Source organism: Podarcis filfolensis (genome assembly GCF_964270895.1).
Source record: "Podarcis filfolensis genome assembly, chromosome: 3".
Lineage (NCBI taxonomy): Eukaryota > Metazoa > Chordata > Lepidosauria > Squamata > Lacertidae > Podarcis > Podarcis filfolensis.
Genome location: NC_139606.1, coordinates 100,704,821 through 100,725,616, shown reverse-complemented (window position 1 = coordinate 100,725,616; position 20,796 = coordinate 100,704,821). Strand labels below are relative to the sequence as shown.

Sequence of the window (20,796 nt, the reverse complement as noted above, 5' to 3'; positions counted from 1 at the left end):
TGCCAGCTCTCTCGGCCTGAAAGCGAGATGAGCGCCACACCCCATGGTCGCGTTTGACTGGACTTAACCGTCCAGGGGTCCTTTACATTTTATCCTGTTATCTTATTGATCACATTCACTGCCTTTTTGAAAATATCTTTAATGAATCAATTCCATTCCCACAGTGATTAAGAAGTTGCATGCTCCTTGCCTCAAATTATATCTGCCCTGCTCTTATGTCCTAACAGACAAAATTTTGCTCTTTAGTGTTGGCTATAGGAAAAACCTTCAAAATTATGTATTCCAGAACAAATCTTGTGGAAGCCAGTGGGAAAGGTTGCATTGTGGCCCCCCAAAATGTGCATTGTGTTCAGTCCCTCTTCCTGTTCTTCTGTTTTCATGACCAACTTTTAAATTCAAAGGTGGCTCTCTCATGGCATCTAGTCTTCAACTGTCGGTTTATTATTAAAGAATTTGATTTTGTACAGAATACTATGACTATCACTTTGATTTCCGCCCTGTGTTTGTACTAATATATAGTTGTCAAAAGCTTGATGGTGAACCTTGAAGGAGAAATACGGCAAGCAGACAAGTCTTTACTTCAAGCGGCTACTTCATTTCCAATGTATGGCCGTGTACATTGTATAACAGCAGCTCTGCATCAGTTACCATTAAAGTGAGTAATATTGCCCCTGTGTGGTTATTAGGTTAGGGATTAAATAGCTTGTGTAGGAAGTATAAGGTGGGGTGTACCAGCCCCAACCTCTATTGTCCATGTACCCGCCAGCTCCAGCTTGGGGCTGAATGGGGGTTCTTTTTTTTTTTTTTTTTTTTTTTTTAAATAATATTTATTGAAGTTTCCAAAATACAGAAAGAGAAGAAAAGAAATTATGAAGATACATTCAGAACCTTATTTTCAAACATCCACTTTCTGGGACTCTGGGGCTGAATGGGGGTTCTAACCATGTTCTAAAGGCACTTAGATATCTCTCTGCAATCAGGAACATGGCAGGATCCTACCCCCTGCATCCCCCTATCGGCAGAACCTCTGATCTTTGTGTGTTTAGTGTGGAAGTCTGTGGGAAGAGGAAAAAATAGTTTTAAAAAGGAGAATTCCTGGATGCCAAGATCAAAGTTTAGGGCAAGTTCTCTTTGGTGAGAGAACCTCTGCAGAGATATAAAATCACAAAATATGCACAAAAGTATAGAAATATAGGCCATTAGACCTTTAAAATATGCCCTTGTGGATTCCAAAGCTTCCCTATTCTGCTAGCATAGAAAAAGACTACAAGTAACCATGCTTACTAACAAACACTCCAAAGGTCTGATTTATGTGCTTTTCCATACAGCTTTCAGAAAAAGTTGCACGGGCAGTAATACTTGGTTTAGTTACAGTGGCAAAAGTTCCTAAATTATTGGTATAGGAGCTCAAAAGTGGCTTGTATGAGCCATGCAGTCTGAGCTGCAGCAACTAGCTCAGACCTCCTTATGTGTTGAGCTGCTCTAGTAGACTGGAAAGCAACAGTAGGCTTGATCACCCATTTCCTCCCAAGGTAAGGGAAGTGGACATAGCTAAGCCTGTCAGAACAGCTTGCTTTATGGTATTAACCCCTTCATGCATCAGTTAGTCTTTTGCATGTTGGTTATAGGAGACTGGGTATCCCATAGTCTGAAGGGGGTTTCTAACTGCATTCAGCAGAGCGTGCTTAGAAGCCTCCCCACAATCAGAAATTTTCGGAAGGCTCTTCTAAGCTGCAGTATGCATTGTATGATTATAGTAAAGAAATAGGAAGCATTAAAAATTATCATAAAGTTAATGTTGTTACTTTGTCACAATGAAATGTTTACTTTGAATTCCATGATTTTCTCTTCTTACAGTAATTTGACCCTGATTCCTGAATGGAAAGAGGTGGTGGCAAAGCTTATTCTGATGTCTTATGAGCTTTCTGCTGTAGTGTCTCCAGTAGTTCAGAGTTCATCACCAGAAGGTCTTATTCCAATGGATACTGACTTGGGTAACCCATGAATATTTCTAAAAATCCTGGCATCTCTTGGAGCAGTAGTTTTATGTAGTTTGTTCTTTACCAAAGCTGTCTTCAGTCTTCTTGCTAGTTCCTGTTATTATCTCTCAATAGTGGGGTTCACTGTGCCATTTGGTTGTTCAGGACATAGAACTGAAAATATCTCCTGAAGAGAGGTCCACTCTGTGTTTTGGAAATATTGATGAATCAACTGTTGTTTGGAAAGTGTTCGTTTTTAAGCCAACTTTCTCTGTTCTCCATAGACAGTTCAGAGCGCTTGCAGTTGATTCTGCGTGAAATACAGCCACATGATACAAATGATTATTTCAACGAAACAAAATTGTTCCAAGAGCGCTGCAGGCTAGACTGTACCAGTGAGGGAGCGGAAAACATTTGCACTGAAATTAGAGGTAATTTCAGGTGAACTGTGTGTGTGTGTGTGTGTGTGTATACACATGCAAGGGAGAATGGTGGTGGTTGAAGTTAAGCATCTTTTTCGTGTTCCTACCTTTCTCTCTTTATGAAACAAAATGGCTTATAAATGGTCTCTGTTAGAAAAACCCCTGCCCATTGGATTAACTCTGCTGCCTACCATTTTCGTCTGTTTTGGGAAATCCTTTTAAAAGTTGCTTTTCACATCAAAACCACTGGGTGGGGTAGTTGAATTTCACACACTTATAAATGGCCTCCGTTGGGACTTTAATTTCAAAACAAGTAAAATGCTGGGAATGCTGAGGTAAAAATCCATCTATGCCATATGAAGTTAATTTTTTAAAATTATTTCCCCTCCCTTTAATTCCTCCAGTTTCATATTCATGCATGTAATTTTTAATAGCAATAGATGGATTGGTTGAAAAACAGATTGTTTCTCCTTTTTAAAAGTCCTTTAACTGAATATCTGCATTTTTAATACTTTGGGCCAACACATCTCCTGTAGCCAATCTTATTTGCGCGTCCCATTGGTGAGGTCTGACTTTACATCATATTTTATATATATATAAAAAATTTATTAAAAATTATATACTGCTCCATTATAGAAAACCTCAAAGTGATTATGACATATTTTTGCTGATGTAGCAGTGATCTCTTCAGCTGCCCCAAAACAACACACAGTGGTGTCCTGTCTATGTTAAACTTATTCCCACATTGTTTCATTGCCCTGGTCCACTGAGAGGAAATGAAACGGGTGAAAACAGGTGTGTATATGGTTTTTTAGATCTTGCTCTGCACATGGAAAAGGATGTTGCAGGAAACAGATAAATCTCTGTATCTAGTGCCAGGGTTTTTGTGTGTGTGATGCTAAACAGACTGTAAAACTGGGACGATGCTGATCACCTGTTAAGAGAGGGGATTGGCTTCAGGAAGCCAAGGAGATCTCTAATGTGAGGCCTGGGAGCCTAATCAACTGTTTGGCAAGAGAAGCTGAAGGCCTTCGGAGCAATGACACGTTGCCTGCTTTCATTGTCTAAGATCCTATGCCACAGAGTCATAGAATTGTAGAGTTAGAAAGGACCCTGAGGATCATCTATTCCAATGCCCTGCAGTGCAAGAATATGCAGCTGCTCCGTAGGGGGATTGAACCTGCGACCTTGGCGTTATCATTCATGACTTCTCTCGCTGTACTGACTTAGAACCTATAATAATAATAATAATAATAATAATAATAATAATAATAATAATAATTTATTATTTATACCCTGCCCATCCGGCTGAGTTTCCCCAGCCACTCTGGGCGGCTCCCAATTGAGTATTAAAAACAATACAGCATTAAATATTAAAAACTTCCCTAAACAGGGCTGCCTTCAGATGTCTTTTAAAAATAGGATAGCTGCTTATTTTCTTGACATCTGATGGGAGGGCATTCCACAGGGCGGGCGCCACTACCGAGAAGGTCCTCTGTCTGGTTCCCTGTAACCTCACTTCTCGCATTGAGGGAACTGCCAGAAGGCCCTCAGCGCTGGATCTCAGTGTCTGGGCTGAACAATGGGGTGGAGACGCTTCTTCAAGTATAAAGGACCGAGGCTGTTTAGGGCTTTAAAGGTCAGCACCAACACTTTGAATTGTGCTTGGAAACGTACTGGGAGCCAATGCAGATCTCTCAGGACCGGTGCTATGTGGTCCCGGTGGCCACTCCCAGTCACCAGTCTAGCTGCCGCATTCTGGATTAATTGCAGTTTCTAGGTCACCTTCAAAGGTAGCCCCACATAGAGCGCATTGCAGTAGTCCAAGCAGGAGATAACTAGAGCATGCACCACTCTGGCAAGACAGTCTGCGGGCAGGTAGGGTCTCAGCCTTCATAACCTAGACATAAAATGCCAGCAACACATGCTCCTATCAAGATGGTTTCAAAATCTGGCCTTGGGGAATCTTGTAACATAGGAAGCTGTCTCAGACTGACTCAGACCATTGGTCCATCAAGCTCAGTATTGCCTTGGCTTAAGTGGACAGCGGTGGCCGTCCAGGGTTTCAGGCAGGAATTGTTTCCATCCTTGCCTATTTACTTTATTTAACAAAATATATACACTGCTTACTAGAACAAAAGGTCTCTTAAGCAGTTTACAGTAGGCATTGTAAAAACATTCCTTTAAAAAATAAATAACGTTGAAATATTTTTTTAAATGTAATCCGTCATTTTAAAACAGTGGTATACTGAAATTGTGTGTCAAAATTTACCGGCTAAAATTGAATGCCTGGGTTGCCTTGCTGGAACAGAAGTCTTTAGCTGTCTCTACATATATCCATTATACTTATTTGTTTAAGATGAAGAACAGCAGACATGTGACGTAACAGCTCAGATGGTGCTGGTTTGTTGCTGGCGAAGTATGAAGGAAATATCATTACTTTTAGGCAAGTTGTGTCAGCTGCTGCCTTTACAGGCACTTCCCAATTGTCCGGATGCACTGATAACAGTACAGCAGGTAAGACTATTTAATATTCTATGGTTTGAAATCTTCTGTCCTTGGAACTGTATATGAAGTATTGGAATGAATTACTGTTGGCCTTTTGTCTATCACATCTTTCTTTTTATCCTGTCTTGCTGTTTTCCAAATAATGCTGACGTTTTATGGACAGACACTTGGGGGGGGGGGGAGGTGTTGGCTAGATGTTAACAGCAGCTGTGCTTACTTTAAATTTCAGATTCTTTTAATTGGTTCACTTCTCTATAATTTGGCATCGAGAAGTAGCTCAAAGGATTGTTTTAAGAGACAAAAATATTCAGGGAAGATTCGTGACTGCTTATACCAGGGAGGAATTTTGAATAAAACAGTGCTTTAGCACTGCAAATTGTTTACTGATTTTCCATTTAGGTACATTTAATTACTGTTTACACTGATTACCAGTTACGATACAGTATTCTCATAGGTGAGCATTTTAGAAAGGGCACTTTCAAGTGTAATCTGAAGTTGCTATTCAGGCCATCCATACTTGGGGAGTCTTCCATTTATTTAATGGAGGGGGGCAGTCATATATCTATCCATTAAAGATTGAGAATTTGTTTAACTGGCTTCAGCTTCACTTCCACTTATATGTTTCTCATTTGGCAAACGGCAAGGTGAGAGCCGATGAAATTGCCATTTTAGTATAGCTTTTATGGTCTGTAATTTTCGACAGCAAACACATTGATGGATTGAGGGTATCGTGTTCCCCACAGGCTGGATGACAGAATTATGCCCATTCAGGGCTGCTTTTCTAACGCCCCCCTCCCTTTTTTTAAAACCTCACGGAGGCTAGCACACCATCTGGGACTGTTCAAGAGAACGGACTACAGTGTTTACAAGAAATTAGCTTACCACAAGTATTTCATTTGGAAATATTTTGGATTTATTAGATTTCTGGGTTTAATTGATGACCTTTTCCCTTTCCCATATGGTTTCAACCAGACCAGTTTCCATCTTGGCAGTCTGATATACACAACATGCTTTCCTCCCCTTCTGTCAGCCTTTCTCAGGAGGCTGGAGGTGGGGGGAACTGGGAGGTCAAATCCTGCTCCTGCAAAGGCATTGCCATTGTTTTAAACTTCAACCAGCTACTTGAAAGGGTACTGGTGACCAACTGCTTAGTGTATCCCTTGCTTTTTGGCTATCCTATGCGCAGGGAAGTAGTGCTAATATTTTTATTTGCACGTTGTCTCCAGCCGATGTTTTCATCTGGCTGAGAGCGGTGCTTGGACCTCTTACAAGGCCCAGGGAGTGTGGAGTCATCAACAATGTACCTACACCATCGGAATGGTTCCCCACCCCTGACTTATGGCATGATCGGGATCCCGCCTGCCCTCCTTGTGTTTACACATTGAGGAAAGATGGCACGGGCGTGAGCTACTGGCTAACCAGCCCTCTAAAGTTTAAAAAGCAGCTTTTAACAACTAATGCATGCAAGCAATGCTAAGAGTTGCTGTCAGGAGAAACAGTGCAGTTGATTTACCTAAGTAAACTCGGGAGCAGACCATAGGTTTCAATAGGGCTATGTAAACAATTGCATTGGCTCTGTCTGCGATACCATTCTTCTTAGCTTGTCAAAAGTACTTGTGTGTAAAATCTTTGCAGTTTGCTTAAGAAAATCCAAACCGTTTTTCTAGGTGAAAGAGATTGGGGAGTATTTCAAGCATCACCTTCTGAAGTCAAGGCACAGAGGCGCGTTTGAGTTGGCGTACGCCGGTTTTGTAAAGCTCACTGAAGTACTCTCTAGGTAAACTGCACCAAAAGTCACTTTCTTCTGTAGCATTCAAGCTTTTGTGCAGGCAGGAAGGCACTTACGTGGATATGAACTTGCTTTTTCATGGAGTATACCATAGTTTTAGCTCCTCCCTGCACACCCAAATATCATATTACCTAACCAAGACCTCAACATTTCCTTGGCTCTCTGTTCCTTGATATACCTGCTTTCTGGTAACTAAAACCAATCCAAAGCAGGTAGTCTTGCAGTACTTCCAAAATATTCTGAAAGGAAGAATGTGTTTCTCTTAATTCATGTTGGGAAACCTGTGGCCCTCCAGATGTTAGACTCCTAATCATTTGCCATGTTGTCTGAGGCTTATGGAAGTTGGGATTCAACAATTTCAGAGGACCACTGGTTCCCCATTCCATGCTCGAGGTAATTTCATAAATGTGAAGCAGCTGTCCCTGCTTGAACATCTCCCTCACTCTGCCTACAGCGTATCTTACTTATTAAACCTTTCCACAAAAATACTCAAAAGACAGCTTACCAAAAAATGTGCAGGCCGTATAATACAAGAGCCACTAACTTTTAGCTTTCCAGATGTTTTTGAACTACATCTTTTATTGTCCTTGACTATTGGTTATGCGGGCAGTTGCGTGATTTAAATGCAGAAGGATGTTCTGGTGAGTGGCGAACCCATCCCTCAAGCAGTTTCTCTCTTCAGCTCCTTCCCCACACCCCAAAGCTGTTTTTCCTTCACTTCTGGTATTGGAGCATAAATGGAAGAAAAATGATACCTGATGTCAGGAGATGGACTACAGGGAGTAAAGCAATGGCGCTGAGCAGAGTTCATCATCCTTTGTCTGTGCCATTTTCCTAAGCCTGACAAATGTTTATGTTCAAGTAACTTCAGAAAAAACAAAACTGCTGTCCAGCCTATTAAATGCTGAGATTTTGAGGAAACGTGGAATAAATTCTCTTCCCCACCCCCCCTCTCCTTTTGAAAATGAGTAATACATTTACAGCTTTCAGAAAAAAGAAAAAAGTTTTGCTTGGAAATTCTCGCTGCTTTTCATTGGCTGATGTATAAATCTGATAATTTATAAAGGTGTACAAAGGCCGACTTACACCCGCTATGATGAATCGTATTTTTCCATTTCATTTTAATTAGTTCTCCCACATAAGAACTAAGCAAAGTCAACTTCATTTGGGTGCAGTCCACGCTGTCAGGGCTGAGCCATTGGCCACTGTCGGAAGGGAGTGAGGAGTTGGGCTGGGGAATCAGAGGGAAGGAGCTAGCCAGGAATCGGAGCCAAAGAACATAGAAGCACACCAGAGCCAGGAAAACTGTTGTTGCTCGGGCAAAGTCCCATCTCAAACAGGAAGCCTTCTATAGCGCTTCCTGTCTTGTGGGACCTAGTGGAGAACTTGGATGGGTATGGTCAGCCCAGAGTCTGAGAACTCTTCAGAGCTGTGTGTCCATTTCTCCAGTGATCACCTGAGGCAGTTGCACTCATAGCCTAGGGTTTTTTGCCTGTTAGCCATAGCATGTATTAACTCTTGTATGCCTCATGTTGACATTATAATGACTACCGTATTTTTTGCTCTATAAGACTCACTTTTTCCCTCCTAAATAGTAAGGGGAAATGTGTGTGCGTCTAATGGAGCAAATGCAGGCTGTGCAGCTATCACAGAAGCCAGAACAGCAAGAGGGATTGCTGCTTTCACTGCGCAGCGATCCCTCTTGCTGTTCTGGCTTCTGAGATTCAGAATATTTTTTTATTGTTTTCCTCCTCCAAAAACTAGGTGCGTCTTGTGGTCTGGTGCGTCTTACAGAGCGAAAAATACGGTACATTAGGGGAATAATTTCCTGGGTTGCTTTTATCTTCATAATAATGATTTATTATTTATACCCCACCCATCTAGCTGGGTTTCCCCAGCCACTCTGGGCGGCTCCCAACAGAATATTAAAAACACGATAAAACATTAAAAACTTCCCTAAACAGGGGAAGAATGTCTTCTAAAAGTCAGATAGTTTTTTATTTTCTTGACATCTGATGGGAGGGCGTTCCACAGGGCGGGTGCCACTACCGAGAAGGCCCTCTGCCTGGTTCCCTGTAACCTCATTACTCGCAGTGAGGAAGCCAGCAGAAGGTCCTTGGTGCTGGACCTCAGTGTCTGGGGAGAATGATGGGTGTGGAGATGCTCTTTCAGGTATACTGGGCTGAGGCCGTTTAGGGCTTTAAACAGGCATAGGCAAACTCCGGCCCTCCAGATGTTTTGGGACTACAATTCCCATCATCCCTGACCACTGGTCCTGTTAGCTAGGGATGATGTGAATTGTAGTCCCAAACATCTGGAGGGCCGGAGTTTGCCTATGCCTGGCTTTAAATCTTGAGGTAGGAAATCTTGAGATAGGAAACATGATTCACTAGTTTTTAAACCACCAGTCATACTGTGAACAAATGCTTCCTTGGGCATTAAAAGGCGTTGTGGGATTTCTATATACAATGCTGGTCTCTTGCAGCAACTAAGATTTTATGAGCTGGTGTTTCAGGTTTCATCCCCTCTGTGAGTGGTGAACATCTGTCCATCAGTTTCACATGCGCACCCCCCCCAAAGCAATATTGGAATAATGCTATAGATAATACTGGTATCTTATGTGGTTGTGGCAAGAGAGAAGATGCAAAAATGGCTGAGTGCTGAACACTTAACTACTGTTACTAGCAAAAATTGAGGCGACCTACCATAGAGGCCTTCTAGAAGAATATACTGTTTGGGTTGTATCCGACTGAGCCATGTTCATAGACCCACTGAAATAAATAGGATTGATCCTAACCATTGATTTCAGTGGGTTATGACTTAAGTTGGATGCAATCCTTTATTTTCTTCAATTATTATTGTATTATTTGTAAAGATAACACATGAGGAAACTTGTTGCCCGCGACTGAATTTATGTCTGAAATAATATACTATTGAGAAGCCTACCAGTTTTGCTCATTGATGAATAACATTGTACATTCTGTTTTATACTGTATGCCCACAGATAAAGTGCCATTTTAATTACATTGCAAAATTAGGTTACCTTTAGCACATTGTTGGTTTATTTGGGGGGGGGGGAGTGTACAGCTGTGTGGCAAAAGGTACAGATTATGTGGGACATTTATTGTATTCTCTGAAAATGCCTGGAGTCGCTTCTCCGCCTGCACAGGAGATTGTTTAAACTGGCAAGAGGAAAAGTAAATCAGAGAAAACCACAAAAGCCATTTGCTGAATTAGAACCAGAGCAACTTACACATTGGCGAGCTGTGTGATGTTTTAATTAGAGGTTTTGGAGATTAAGTATGATAAAATTAGTCGCTTGTTCCATCTGATAGAGATCAGGAGTCAGCATGGGCAAAGACATGCTTGAGTTAGTGACTGCCATTGCAATGTTGAAAAGCTCTTTCCCCTCACTTGCCACTTGCTTCTCATGGAAACAACTTTTCAGCCTTCCCAGAGGGTTGTGCTATTGCCAAGTCAAAGGGAGTAGCCTCTTCCATTTTCAAAGTCAACAGTTCTTACTTGTTTTTACTACTTCGGGACTACCAGAGTTTTGCTTGCACAAAAATGTGGGAGCTGTAGCGGGTGACCTGAAAGGCTTGTATTACTTCTGGCATCATCAAAGCAGCACAACGTCGTGGTGCTAAGGATTTGTCAGATTGCATTTCTGTATATTTTTCCTCTTTCTGCTAGTCCCAGCGGGAGGGAGCTTCATGTTTGTTCAAAGATAAGCCCAACAACTTTTGCTTTCAGCTACGTGGTAGCTTGGCTATATTTTTGTATTACTTTCTTGGTGAATTCCAGGCAAGGCCTAGAGCTGGTTTGCATGCCATGCTAACCAGCCATGGGATAATCGTGAACATACCTCCCCCCCACTGCTTTTATACAGCTTCCTCCCTCGCCTGCAGATGCCATTTGTGGCATGAGCAAGTCCTAGAATGGCTTGCTGTGTGAACCAGAATCATGGTTTGTTTCAAATGAGTGGTAAGCCAGTAATAAACCAAGATGAGTGAACAATCAATTGATGTATGTTACAAGATTTTTGAGTTCATATCTCTGTGCGCGTGTGTGTCTTGGTGAAGAGAGAGAGGAATAATAATAATAATAATAATAATAATAATAATAATAATAATAATTTATTATTTATACCTCGCCCATCTGGCTGGGCTTCCCCAGCCACTCTGGGCGGCTTTCAACAAAATAATAAAATACAGTAATGCATCAAACATTAAAAGCGTCCCTGAACAGGACTGCCTTCTAAAAGTCTGGTAGTTGTTCTCTTTGACATCTGGTGGGAGGGCATTCCACAGGGCGGGTGCCACTACTGAGAAGGCCCTCTGCCTGGTTCTCCATAACTTGGCTTCTCACAGTGAGGGAACTGCCAGAAGGCCCTTGGTGCTAGACCGAGGAAATATTATGAAAAAGAAATGGCTATCATTCAAGGCACCAGCACACAGCACACTGGGCTAAACCGTGTTTGGCTGTGTTTGAACATCATGCTGGTTTGTAATGTTTTTGTATATTTTCTGTTATGCTTACAGCGCACATGCAGTAGGCTGCTTAATTAATTGACCCAGGATGCATGCACGGCAGCTTACAAAAGAATAATAAAATAGTTAAAATATAAAGAACACATGAAGCAAAGCTAGTCTAAATGGCAGCAGATAAAAACAAATCCAGAAAAGTAGATTAAAAACAAAAGTCACAAACCCAAAGGGCTCTGCAAGAAAGAAGTCTTCAGTAAGCATCTGAATGGTTAAGGAGAAAGGGAGCAACAGATCTCAGTGGAGAGGATATTTCCACCATCTCTGTGCCACCACCAAAAAGGCCCTGTCATGGAGGGGAGGGAGAAGAACAGGGTGAGATGCAGTTCTAGGATAGATCTCTGTACAGAAATTTTGCCTATGGTTATACAAATCAATTTCATTGCACCATCTGAATATGAAATTCGCTAATATAGCACTTTTAGTATCCACAAATTTAATTTAAAAAACTTTAGATGTTGACGTCTTCTAAGTTGTTGCATCATGAACGTGTCTTTAAAAGTTTAAATACTTATCCCAAACTCCATACTAAAGCCAGATGCGTTGCAATTTTGTCTTACTCAGTTGCTTAAAATCTCTTAACAGGTATATCAGTATTGTAGTTCCAAAGCAAGGTAGTTCTATATCACTCACAGTTTACTGCTCTTCATAATATTAAGGAAACCCCCATCCCACCCCAGTCCCAATATATACCATAGACACAGGAACATATTTTTTTTCACAATTCTGAAAAATAAGCTAATATGGCTTTACAAGGTCTCTTACAACTTGGAATATACACATGTGTAATAATCATGTCTTGCAATCAATTGGTGAGTGGACATTATTTTGGCTCAGATTGCAGTTCCGTTTGCCAGGGAGAACCTGGGAGAGGGCATGCAGGCTTTTAAAAATTAGAAAATCTTGTCGTTTTAAACATGTGTCAATGAGGTGTGAGAACTGGCACTGCTGGAAAGGTTTGCCTGCATGAGCTGAAATTGGACATGATTGATTGTGCTTTATGCACCTTTAATTACAGATATGCTGGTGCATGAATTTCAGTAAGACTTTCAGGATATAAGCAGATTCCTCTACTCCTTTCTTCTTTTCAAGTACTAAGGCTTCCCCCATGCATTCTTAGGTGGAAGAAGACGAAAGGACTAGATGAGGCAATTTTTTAGTTGTATGTTTTACATAATTAACAGTTGGTAAAATGAGTTGAGATTACAAGCTTGGAAGAAAATTAGGGTTGCATTCAACTCTGTCAAACTCGGAGCAGACTCATTGAAATCAGAATACTTAAGTTGTTGTTAACTTTGCTGTCTGGTCTTAGACCGCAATAAAGATTGATTGATTAAATACTTAAGTCCATTAATTTCAGTAGGTCTCTTTTGCTCACAGTTTGGCCAGATACAATCCTTAGTGTATAAATATAGAACAATCAGTATATAATAATGTAAACAGGTGTTATATGGAATAACTCATCCTCTTGGAAGATGACCTGTGTTTCTTAGGGGATGAGAAGACTGTGGGATAGGAAGAATGAGACCCTTTTATGTGCTCCTCTTATTAACATTCATATAACATCTGAAGCCACATACTTTAATCTCTTGCGGAGCTAAGCAGCGTATCTGCTTAGCCTGTTTTTGAACCTTTTGCATCTTCTGCAACTAGCCTTAATTTATTGAGCTGTTTCCTTAATGTCATCTGCACTGCATTTTGGAAAGTATGTGAAATGGGTAAATACTTCAGTTTGACCAGCTGGCTGAACTATATTTTGGGCTGCGCATGGCATCCAGGTAGAATTTGAGGTTTTGCTCCTTTGCTGGAGGCTATTCCTCTAGTTTTGGCAGAAATATTTATTTTTAAGACTGCGGTGCAGAAAGGCTATGCCAAACGGTGTAACAGCAGAGGAAAAATACTTCATGGTAAGAGGACACTTCTGACACCACAACAAAGCACCATTATAGCTCAGCCTCGCATGCAGAAAGTCCCAGGTTAAATCCTGGGTGTCTCCAGACAAGGCTGGGAAAAGCTGGTGTCTGAAACCCTGTAGAGGCTCTGCCAGCTGGTATAGACCAGACCAGGCATCCCCAACCTTCAGCCCTCCAGATGTTTTGGACTACAATTCCCATCATCCCTGACCACTGGTCCTGTTAGCTAGGGATCATGGGAGTTGTAGGCCAAAACATCTGGAGGGCTGCAGGTTGGGGATGCCTGGACCAGACTAATGATTAGGCAGTTTGGTTTGCATCCTAAAGTCCTCTTGGGAGAAATTGACAGGAGCCAGTTGTTGTTGTTTAGTTGTTTAGTCGTGTCCGACCCTTCATGACCCTATGGACCAGAGCATGCCAGGCACTCCTGTCTTCCACTGTCTCTCGCAGTTTGGTCAAACCCATATTAGTAGCTTTGAGAACACTGTCCAACCATCTCGTCCTCTGTCGTCCCCTTCTCCTTGTGCCCTCCATCTTTCCCAACATCAGGGTCTTTTCCAGGGAGTCTTCTCTTCTCATGAGGTGGCCAAAGTATTGGAGCCTCAGCTTCAGGATCTGTCCTTCCAGTGAGCACTCAGGGCTAATTTCCTTAAGAATGGATGCGTTTGATCTTCTTGCAGTCCATGGGACTCTCAAGAGTCTCCTCCAGCACCATAATTCAAAAGCATCCATTCTTCAACATGAGCCAGAGCTTTTCCAAGAAAGGAGATTTCACTGATACCTTAAGATCATTAAGTGTTATGTATCCTGATTTCCGTGTTTTCAGTTGTAGCCTTTCATTTGTTTTCATGCTCCTGTTTGCCTTGCAGGTGTGACGATGAAAGCCTACACAGGCTGCCAGAGCAGTGGCTGTGCAATGTACTGGAAGAAATCAAATCTAGCGATCCTTCTTCTAAACTATGTGCTACTAGACGCAGTGCTGGGATTCCATTCTATATACAGGTACCTAAGATGCCCTTCTAATCTTAAAACAATTGCAGTTTCTTCATTGGATCTACTGTAAGAACTGGAGGATGGTCTTGACTATTAAATATGCATGGGTTGTTTTTGGTTTGTTTGTTTGTTTGTTTGTTTGTTTGCTTGTTTGTGTGTACACACACACACACACACACACACACACACAACTTAATTACAGTTGTGTCTAAACAGTACAGTAGTCTCTACACACCTGTCTTACTTTCATTGAACCTATGTCAGCCCAGATATAAGCAGAGGAAGAAATTCTGAGCTCATCTACAATATGGAATCTCATGGGCTCCATTTGGGATTGTACAGAACAAAACAATGAGCAGAATCTGGAATGTAGCGCAGGACAGTGGGCTGTCATTTCCTGAAAATAGGTTACTTTTTTGCTTCAGGGATAGCATTTATTATTATTTTTTTTACTATGACTAAAGATCTGGAATGTGCTTCAGCTTGAAGAAATATGATGCACCAAATATGCGTGCTACTTTTTGGGAAGCGAGCAGCAACCTTGAAAGTCAGGCTATAAATATAGACCTTATAAATACCTAAGATGAAAATGACAAGAGTATATGTGTACAGAAGTACAAACCTTCCTCATTCCTTGTATAGCTTCAAAACCAGTGCTTGTTAAAATTAATCAAATACTTATTGGCTCTCTCCAGTTGCATAATCCAAAACAGAGGATGTGTTATGAATGAAACTAACAGAATTAAGACAAGTGAGAGGTGCAGTAAACTGCAGTAACAGTTTTTAAAAAAAATCCCTGAGGTTTTTGCTTCTCTAGCTTGTTCCTAGAGCTGCCAGTTTCATTTCTCGATGTCATATTACTCTACTGGTCGCACCAACTCTGGCTATCGTTCACCTAGAAAAATTGCCTCTTTAATGCGTCACAATTTTGTTTTGATTTAAACGTTGAAAGTCCCTTTGCCACTTCCTGGGACTTGAGGCTGAGGTTTGATGCTCCTCATCATTTGTGCTAGATAGGTGTGTGTAGTGTGTGTGTGTGTGTGTGTGTGTGTGTGTATGGAATCTTGAGGCAACTGGGTCAGATCTATTTGCGAAAGAGTTTAGTGAGTGAGTTGTTCTTTGTCTTTATTTCTTCTTCTTTTCATTCTAGGCTCTGCTAGCTTCAGAACCGAAGAAGGGTAAAACAGGCTTGTTAAAAATGACAATGAAAGAGTTGATATCTTTAGTTTCACCTTCAAGTACTCCACCAAGCACAATCCCTCAGGTAATATCTACCTTGCATCACAATGCAAAGTCAGTAAATTTATCTGTTGTTTGTTTAGGACAGAGATGGGGGCAATCTGGGGCCCTCCAGATACTGTTGCACTTCAACTCCCATCTTCCTTAACCATTGGCTATACTGGGTGGCAGTGATGGGAGTTGGGAGCGCAACAGTACCCAGAGGACCACAGGTTCCCTATCAGTGGTTTAGGAAACGGTTACCATAGAATAAAGGCACACTGTCGTCTAGCCCCTATGACCCTCCTTTGGATTCATGCCAAAGGAAGAACAGTTGTACCTCGAAAGTTGAACAGAACCCGTTCTGGAAGTCCGTTCGACTTCCAAAGCGCGGCTTCTGATTGGCTGCAGGAAGCTCCTGCAGCCAATCGGAAGCCGCAGAAGCCCCATTGGACATTCGGCTTCCGAAAGAATGTTCAAAAACTGGAACACTCACTCCTGGTTTTCAGTCGTTCGGGAGCCGAAACGTCCGACTCCCAAGGCGTTCGGGAGCCGAGGTTTGACTGTATTAACTCCAGTAATTCATTGCCACAATAAGTTTTATTTATATCTCTTGAAATGTTTTTAACCTGCCTTTCATCCCAAAGCAATCCTAGGACAGGGTACAGTAAAATAATCTAAAACCAAAGTGCCACCAAAAATATCATAAAACAAAAGGAGGTAAAAACTTTACAAGGACAGAAAGATATTGAAACCGGTACACTCAGTAACAGAATTGGTACATGGCCCTTCAAAGGCTTGAGAAGAAGAAAAAAAGCTTCAGCTTATGACTAAGCTGATATTTATTTTAAAGTATTTTGTAAACCACTTAATGTTTCAAAAATCTCTTAAGCATACAATAATGTGAAAAAGGAAGAGCTGCTTAAAGACCATTATGGATACGAGAACTAATCCTTAATTTATTAATTTATGCTGAAAAGTAAGAAAAGATTTCAAGTATTGAGGTGTAGAATTCTAGAATAATTTCCCAGAGTGTACAGAATAGACCACTGACCCAATTTCAATGGCCTTCCCAGTGTCTTGTGGGGGGATAAATGCCAAAACAAAATAACCTTTCTGTGATAATTCACTCTCAGCGGGCTTCTTGCTTCAAATGTGGGTCCAGGAATTGGATTTGTATATCCTTCAACAGGAGCACACATACTAAATATAACTTTAATGTAGATTAAATTAGTATTTTATTGCGGTGATGTGTGTGGTGCAGCCACAGTTTACTGGGAACAGGCCTGGTGAGATTTGTTTCCTGTATTGTTTTCATGATGTGCCTTTATCTTTTATCAAGCTGTTTGTTCCTGAAATTTCCCAGGCACGCAGTTATCAACATGGCCCCTGTCTCTTAAGTCAAAGCAGGCTACTATTCAGGGCTTGCTCGCTTTTCAGAGTTACAGTTTTGAAGTTAAAGTACATAATTTTGAGGTTATTCCGATAACTAAGTAGCCTGTATTGACTTCCCTCCCTACCAGGTCCATGCTTTAAATATCTTGAGGGCTTTATTCAAGGACACCCGTTTAGGAGAAAACATCATTCCTTACGTGGCAGATGGAATGCGAGCGGCAATATTAGGTTTTACGTCCTCTGTCTGGGCAGTAAGTTGATCCTTTACGTTTAGTATATTAAGTTTGAAAGCCACATGTTAATGGTGGTAACCGGGGCATTGATTGTGTTTCTCAATAACACTACAATGCCTGATTAGATTTTTATGAATTCTTTTTATAGAGTTATATGGAATGTATGCCAAGTGGACAGCGTGCGGGAAAGGCTATTAAACAGCCTACAGAAACACTGAATTTTGGCTCTTGGTATTCTTTTTATTTGGTTTTTATTTAGTTTCCTGCAATGAAGGCAGAGCACCGCATTCACCTTCTGACATGGAAAGCTGCTTCTACTTGGTTGATTAATATTAAAAACTCAGTAACTTATTAACACACACACACACACACACACACACACACACACATTTATATATATAGAGAGAGTGCCAGTTTAAGGTGATAATGAAGTCTCTGGTGGCATGCTTGGTCTAGAATGAATGCTTTAAGTTATTAACATGGGCTGCATCCACCTAACTCAGAGTTTCCCAAACTTGGGTCTCCAGCTGTTTTTGGACTGTAATTCCCATAATCCCTGTCCTGCTAGCCAGGGGTAATGGGAGTTGTAGTCCAACAACATCTGGAGACCCACGTTTGGGAACCCTGATCTAACTTCTACTCTGTTATTGTTCATTAATTTCAGTGGGTCTAAAAGTAGAACAATGTTTCTGTGGGTGTGGTCAGTTAAAATGTAATGCCGCAAGTTCAGTCCCCCCCCCCCAAGTAATACAGTTTAAACACTTTAGTAAAAGGTAAAGGTAAATGTAAAGGGACCCCTGACCGTTAGGTCCAGTCGTGGCCGACTCTGGGGTTGCAGCGCTCATCTCGCTTTATTGGCTGAGGGAGCCGGCATACAGCTTCCGAGTCATGTGGCCAGCATGACTAAGCCGCTTCTGGCGAACCAGAGCAGCGCACAGAAATGCCGTTTACCTTCCCGCTGGAGCAGTACCTATTTATCTACTTGCACTTTGAGGTGCTTTCGAACTGCTAGGTTGGCAGGAGCAGGGACTGAGCAACGGGAGCTCACCCCATCGCGGGGATTCCAACCGCCGACCTTCTGATCGGCAAGTCGTAGGCTCTGTGGTTTAACCCACAGTGCCACCCGTGTCCCCAAACACCTTAGTAACCGGTCCCTAAATAACATTATGACTTAGTTTTTGGGTAATGCTGTGCCAAACCATGATTTAGGGAGAACATGTGAGCATGCAGGTTCTCTCAGAGGAGATCTTGACCGCTCTTCCTCCTCTGGTCCGGCTGGAGTTTCTGCTGGCCTTTGAGCCATGTTTTGGCTTATCATGTCTTCTGAATCTGGGCTTGTGGTTTGTCTAACTCAGTGGTTCCTAACCTTTTTTGGGCCATGCCCCACCTAAGCATCTCTAAAATCCTGATGCCATTCCCCCTCCCCCCCATGACATATAATTCTTATTATTCAAAAAGTGAACTCTTATTCACATGGAGGAAGCCTAAAAGGCCATTAGCTTGGTCTAAACAAGCTTCCAAAGAACATGGCACCCATGAAAGAGAAAAATAAAAGAAAAGGACAGTTGGAAGTACTGAGGAAGAAATCTCTAATTGTTAATAGTAGTAATGATAATATGAAGTGATATGGAAAAATAGCAAATAAAGTTCCAAAACATATAATAGAGAACTGAAATGCATAAATATAAAATAATTTTAATGGAAGCTTTTTATGTAATACTTTGATAATTTTAATTACTATATAATAAAATAAAGGTACCTAACAAATTCAAAATACAATTTGAGCTCACCTCGAGATAAAAAAAATGTGTATGTCGCAATATACTGTATATGAGACCCCTAGAACCATAAGAAATGCAAATAAAATTACGGTTAATAACTCATTCTGTGGGGCTTGTGCCCAATGTTGGGAACCACAGGTCTAATTCCAGTGTAAATATAAGTATAAGTTGAAATTGACCTTATGTTTTAAAAATGAAGCTCTTTTCCCTTATTTGTGCTTTTTTCCATCTACTTAGGCATAATGAAAAGATATAGGAAAAATTGGGATGTCATTTAACACTTGCCTTTATGTTGCTTGATAGGTAAGAAATTCATCTACTCTTCTCTTTAGTACATTGATCACAAGAATATTTGGGGTTAAAAGAGGAAAGGATGAGAACTCAAAGAAAAACAGGTATGGTACATGGATGCTCTCCTTGTAAAACAGGGTTGGGGAACCTGCAGCCGTCCAGATGTTGTTGGAATCCAACTCGTATACTCCCTAGTCAGTGTGGTTCAGAGATAATGGGAGTTGTAGTCCAATATTATTTGGAGGGTCATATGTACCCCACCACTGCTATAAAATATTCTATGACCAAAAAGAAACTTGAGAAAGGTCCCTTATTTTTGATGAATTTATATGAAATTTATTGTTATCATCTGATACCAATAATTAAACTGTGTTAAAAAATAATAATATTATGACAGCGAGAACATGATGATCTTAATCTCAGGGTCATGGATTTGAGCCCCACATTGGGCAAAAGATTCCTGCATTTCAGGGGGTTGGACTAAAGTCTATGATTCTTAATTTGGGTGTAAAATGGTGCTCTCGGCTAATGTTTGCAGTTATTTTACTATTCCCGGCCTGCTAAGCTGTTGCTTTTTCTTTTCTTCATTTCCCTCACAAAGTATACTTCAGACATTTGTGCAACATGGGGCTAATTTAGATTTAGCTGTATAACTTTTAAAACACGGTCCTAAACCTGCTTGCACAGAAACCACCCCAGGTTTATTTGGTTTAGCTTAGTGGAAGACAGAAGTGCCTGGCGTGCTCTGGTCCATGGGGTCACGAAGAGTCGGACACGACTAAATGACTAAACAGCAACAAAGTATGCATAGGATTGCAGCCCTCATTTCACAAATGCTACCGTTCCATTATCTTAAAAGGATGTACAAAGCTCTAAGCATAAGAAGCAGGATTTGGATATGTTTATAAATGGAAGATATAGGTAGGTAGCCGTGTTGGTCTGCCGTAGTTGAAACAAAATTTAAAAAATCCTTCCAGTAGCACCTTAGAGACCAACTAAGTTTGTTATTGGTATGAGCTTTCGTATGCATGCACACTGAAGAATCTGATGAAGTATCTGAAGAAGTGTGCGTGCGCACGAAAGCTCATATCAATAACAAATTCCGTCTCTAAGGTGCTACTGGAAGGATTTTTTTTATTTAATTTTGTTTCATAAATGGAAGAGTACACATTGAGGGGTTTTACCCCCGCAATTCATTGTCTTGTGATTGTTCTACATGTATTTCCTGACGCCTTTAAATGCCTTGAACCCTTTCATAATTCAAATTTCATGTATCTGGAGTCTCGCTTCAGAAAAGGCGAAGGGCCTGGGTCTTTTCTCGTGAGCCTTTGCAGAATGGGCCAGGAATATGTGAGCTGATTCTGAAAGTGAGAGAACTGTGGTGATTCTGGTTTGTAGCCTGGGTGGTAGGTTGAATTCTTAAATGGATTCTGGACAGGAGTGGGTAACAGGGCAGAAGTGTCAACAAGGAGTTGTAGCAAAGCCAGAGTGAGGCAGAAGCAGAGAGAAGCAAAGGGAAGCACAGGGCCTGAGAGCAGCACATCCAAGGGCTGCAATGTAACTTTACAGTTACACACTTGTTTGGTCCAAATGGGCTTTAGCCAATAGTCTGTACTGCAGGGATGGGCTGGAGGTTCTGCTGTCACCTGTTTTCAATTAATAATATTCTTGATTGAGGGATGTACAACTCTGAAATGGTGCCAGCTGCAAGGGTAAACTGTGTACAATTT

The 20,796-nt window shown here is 41.2% G+C and overlaps 1 protein-coding gene across 6 annotated transcripts in view; it reads left to right on the top strand.

Annotated features, from left to right (window-relative positions):
• Nucleotides 1-20,796, top strand: part of THADA (THADA armadillo repeat containing) — a 146,249-nt gene that overhangs the window by 24,550 nt on the left and 100,903 nt on the right. For all 6 annotated transcript variants that reach the window (XR_014545794.1, XM_083604748.1, XM_083604749.1 and 3 more), the window contains 9 exons: nucleotides 520-655; nucleotides 1,858-1,994; nucleotides 2,264-2,410; nucleotides 4,761-4,918; nucleotides 6,577-6,686; nucleotides 14,025-14,157; nucleotides 15,299-15,412; nucleotides 16,890-17,012; nucleotides 19,079-19,170. Coding sequence is in view for 5 of the 6 variants with exons in the window: in XM_083604748.1 (XP_083460874.1) it covers nucleotides 520-655; nucleotides 1,858-1,994; nucleotides 2,264-2,410; nucleotides 4,761-4,918; nucleotides 6,577-6,686; nucleotides 14,025-14,157; nucleotides 15,299-15,412; nucleotides 16,890-17,012; nucleotides 19,079-19,170 (1,150 nt within the window). In the remaining variant the exon portion in view is untranslated. The remainder of the gene's footprint in view (nucleotides 1-519; nucleotides 656-1,857; nucleotides 1,995-2,263; nucleotides 2,411-4,760; nucleotides 4,919-6,576; nucleotides 6,687-14,024; nucleotides 14,158-15,298; nucleotides 15,413-16,889; nucleotides 17,013-19,078; nucleotides 19,171-20,796) is intronic.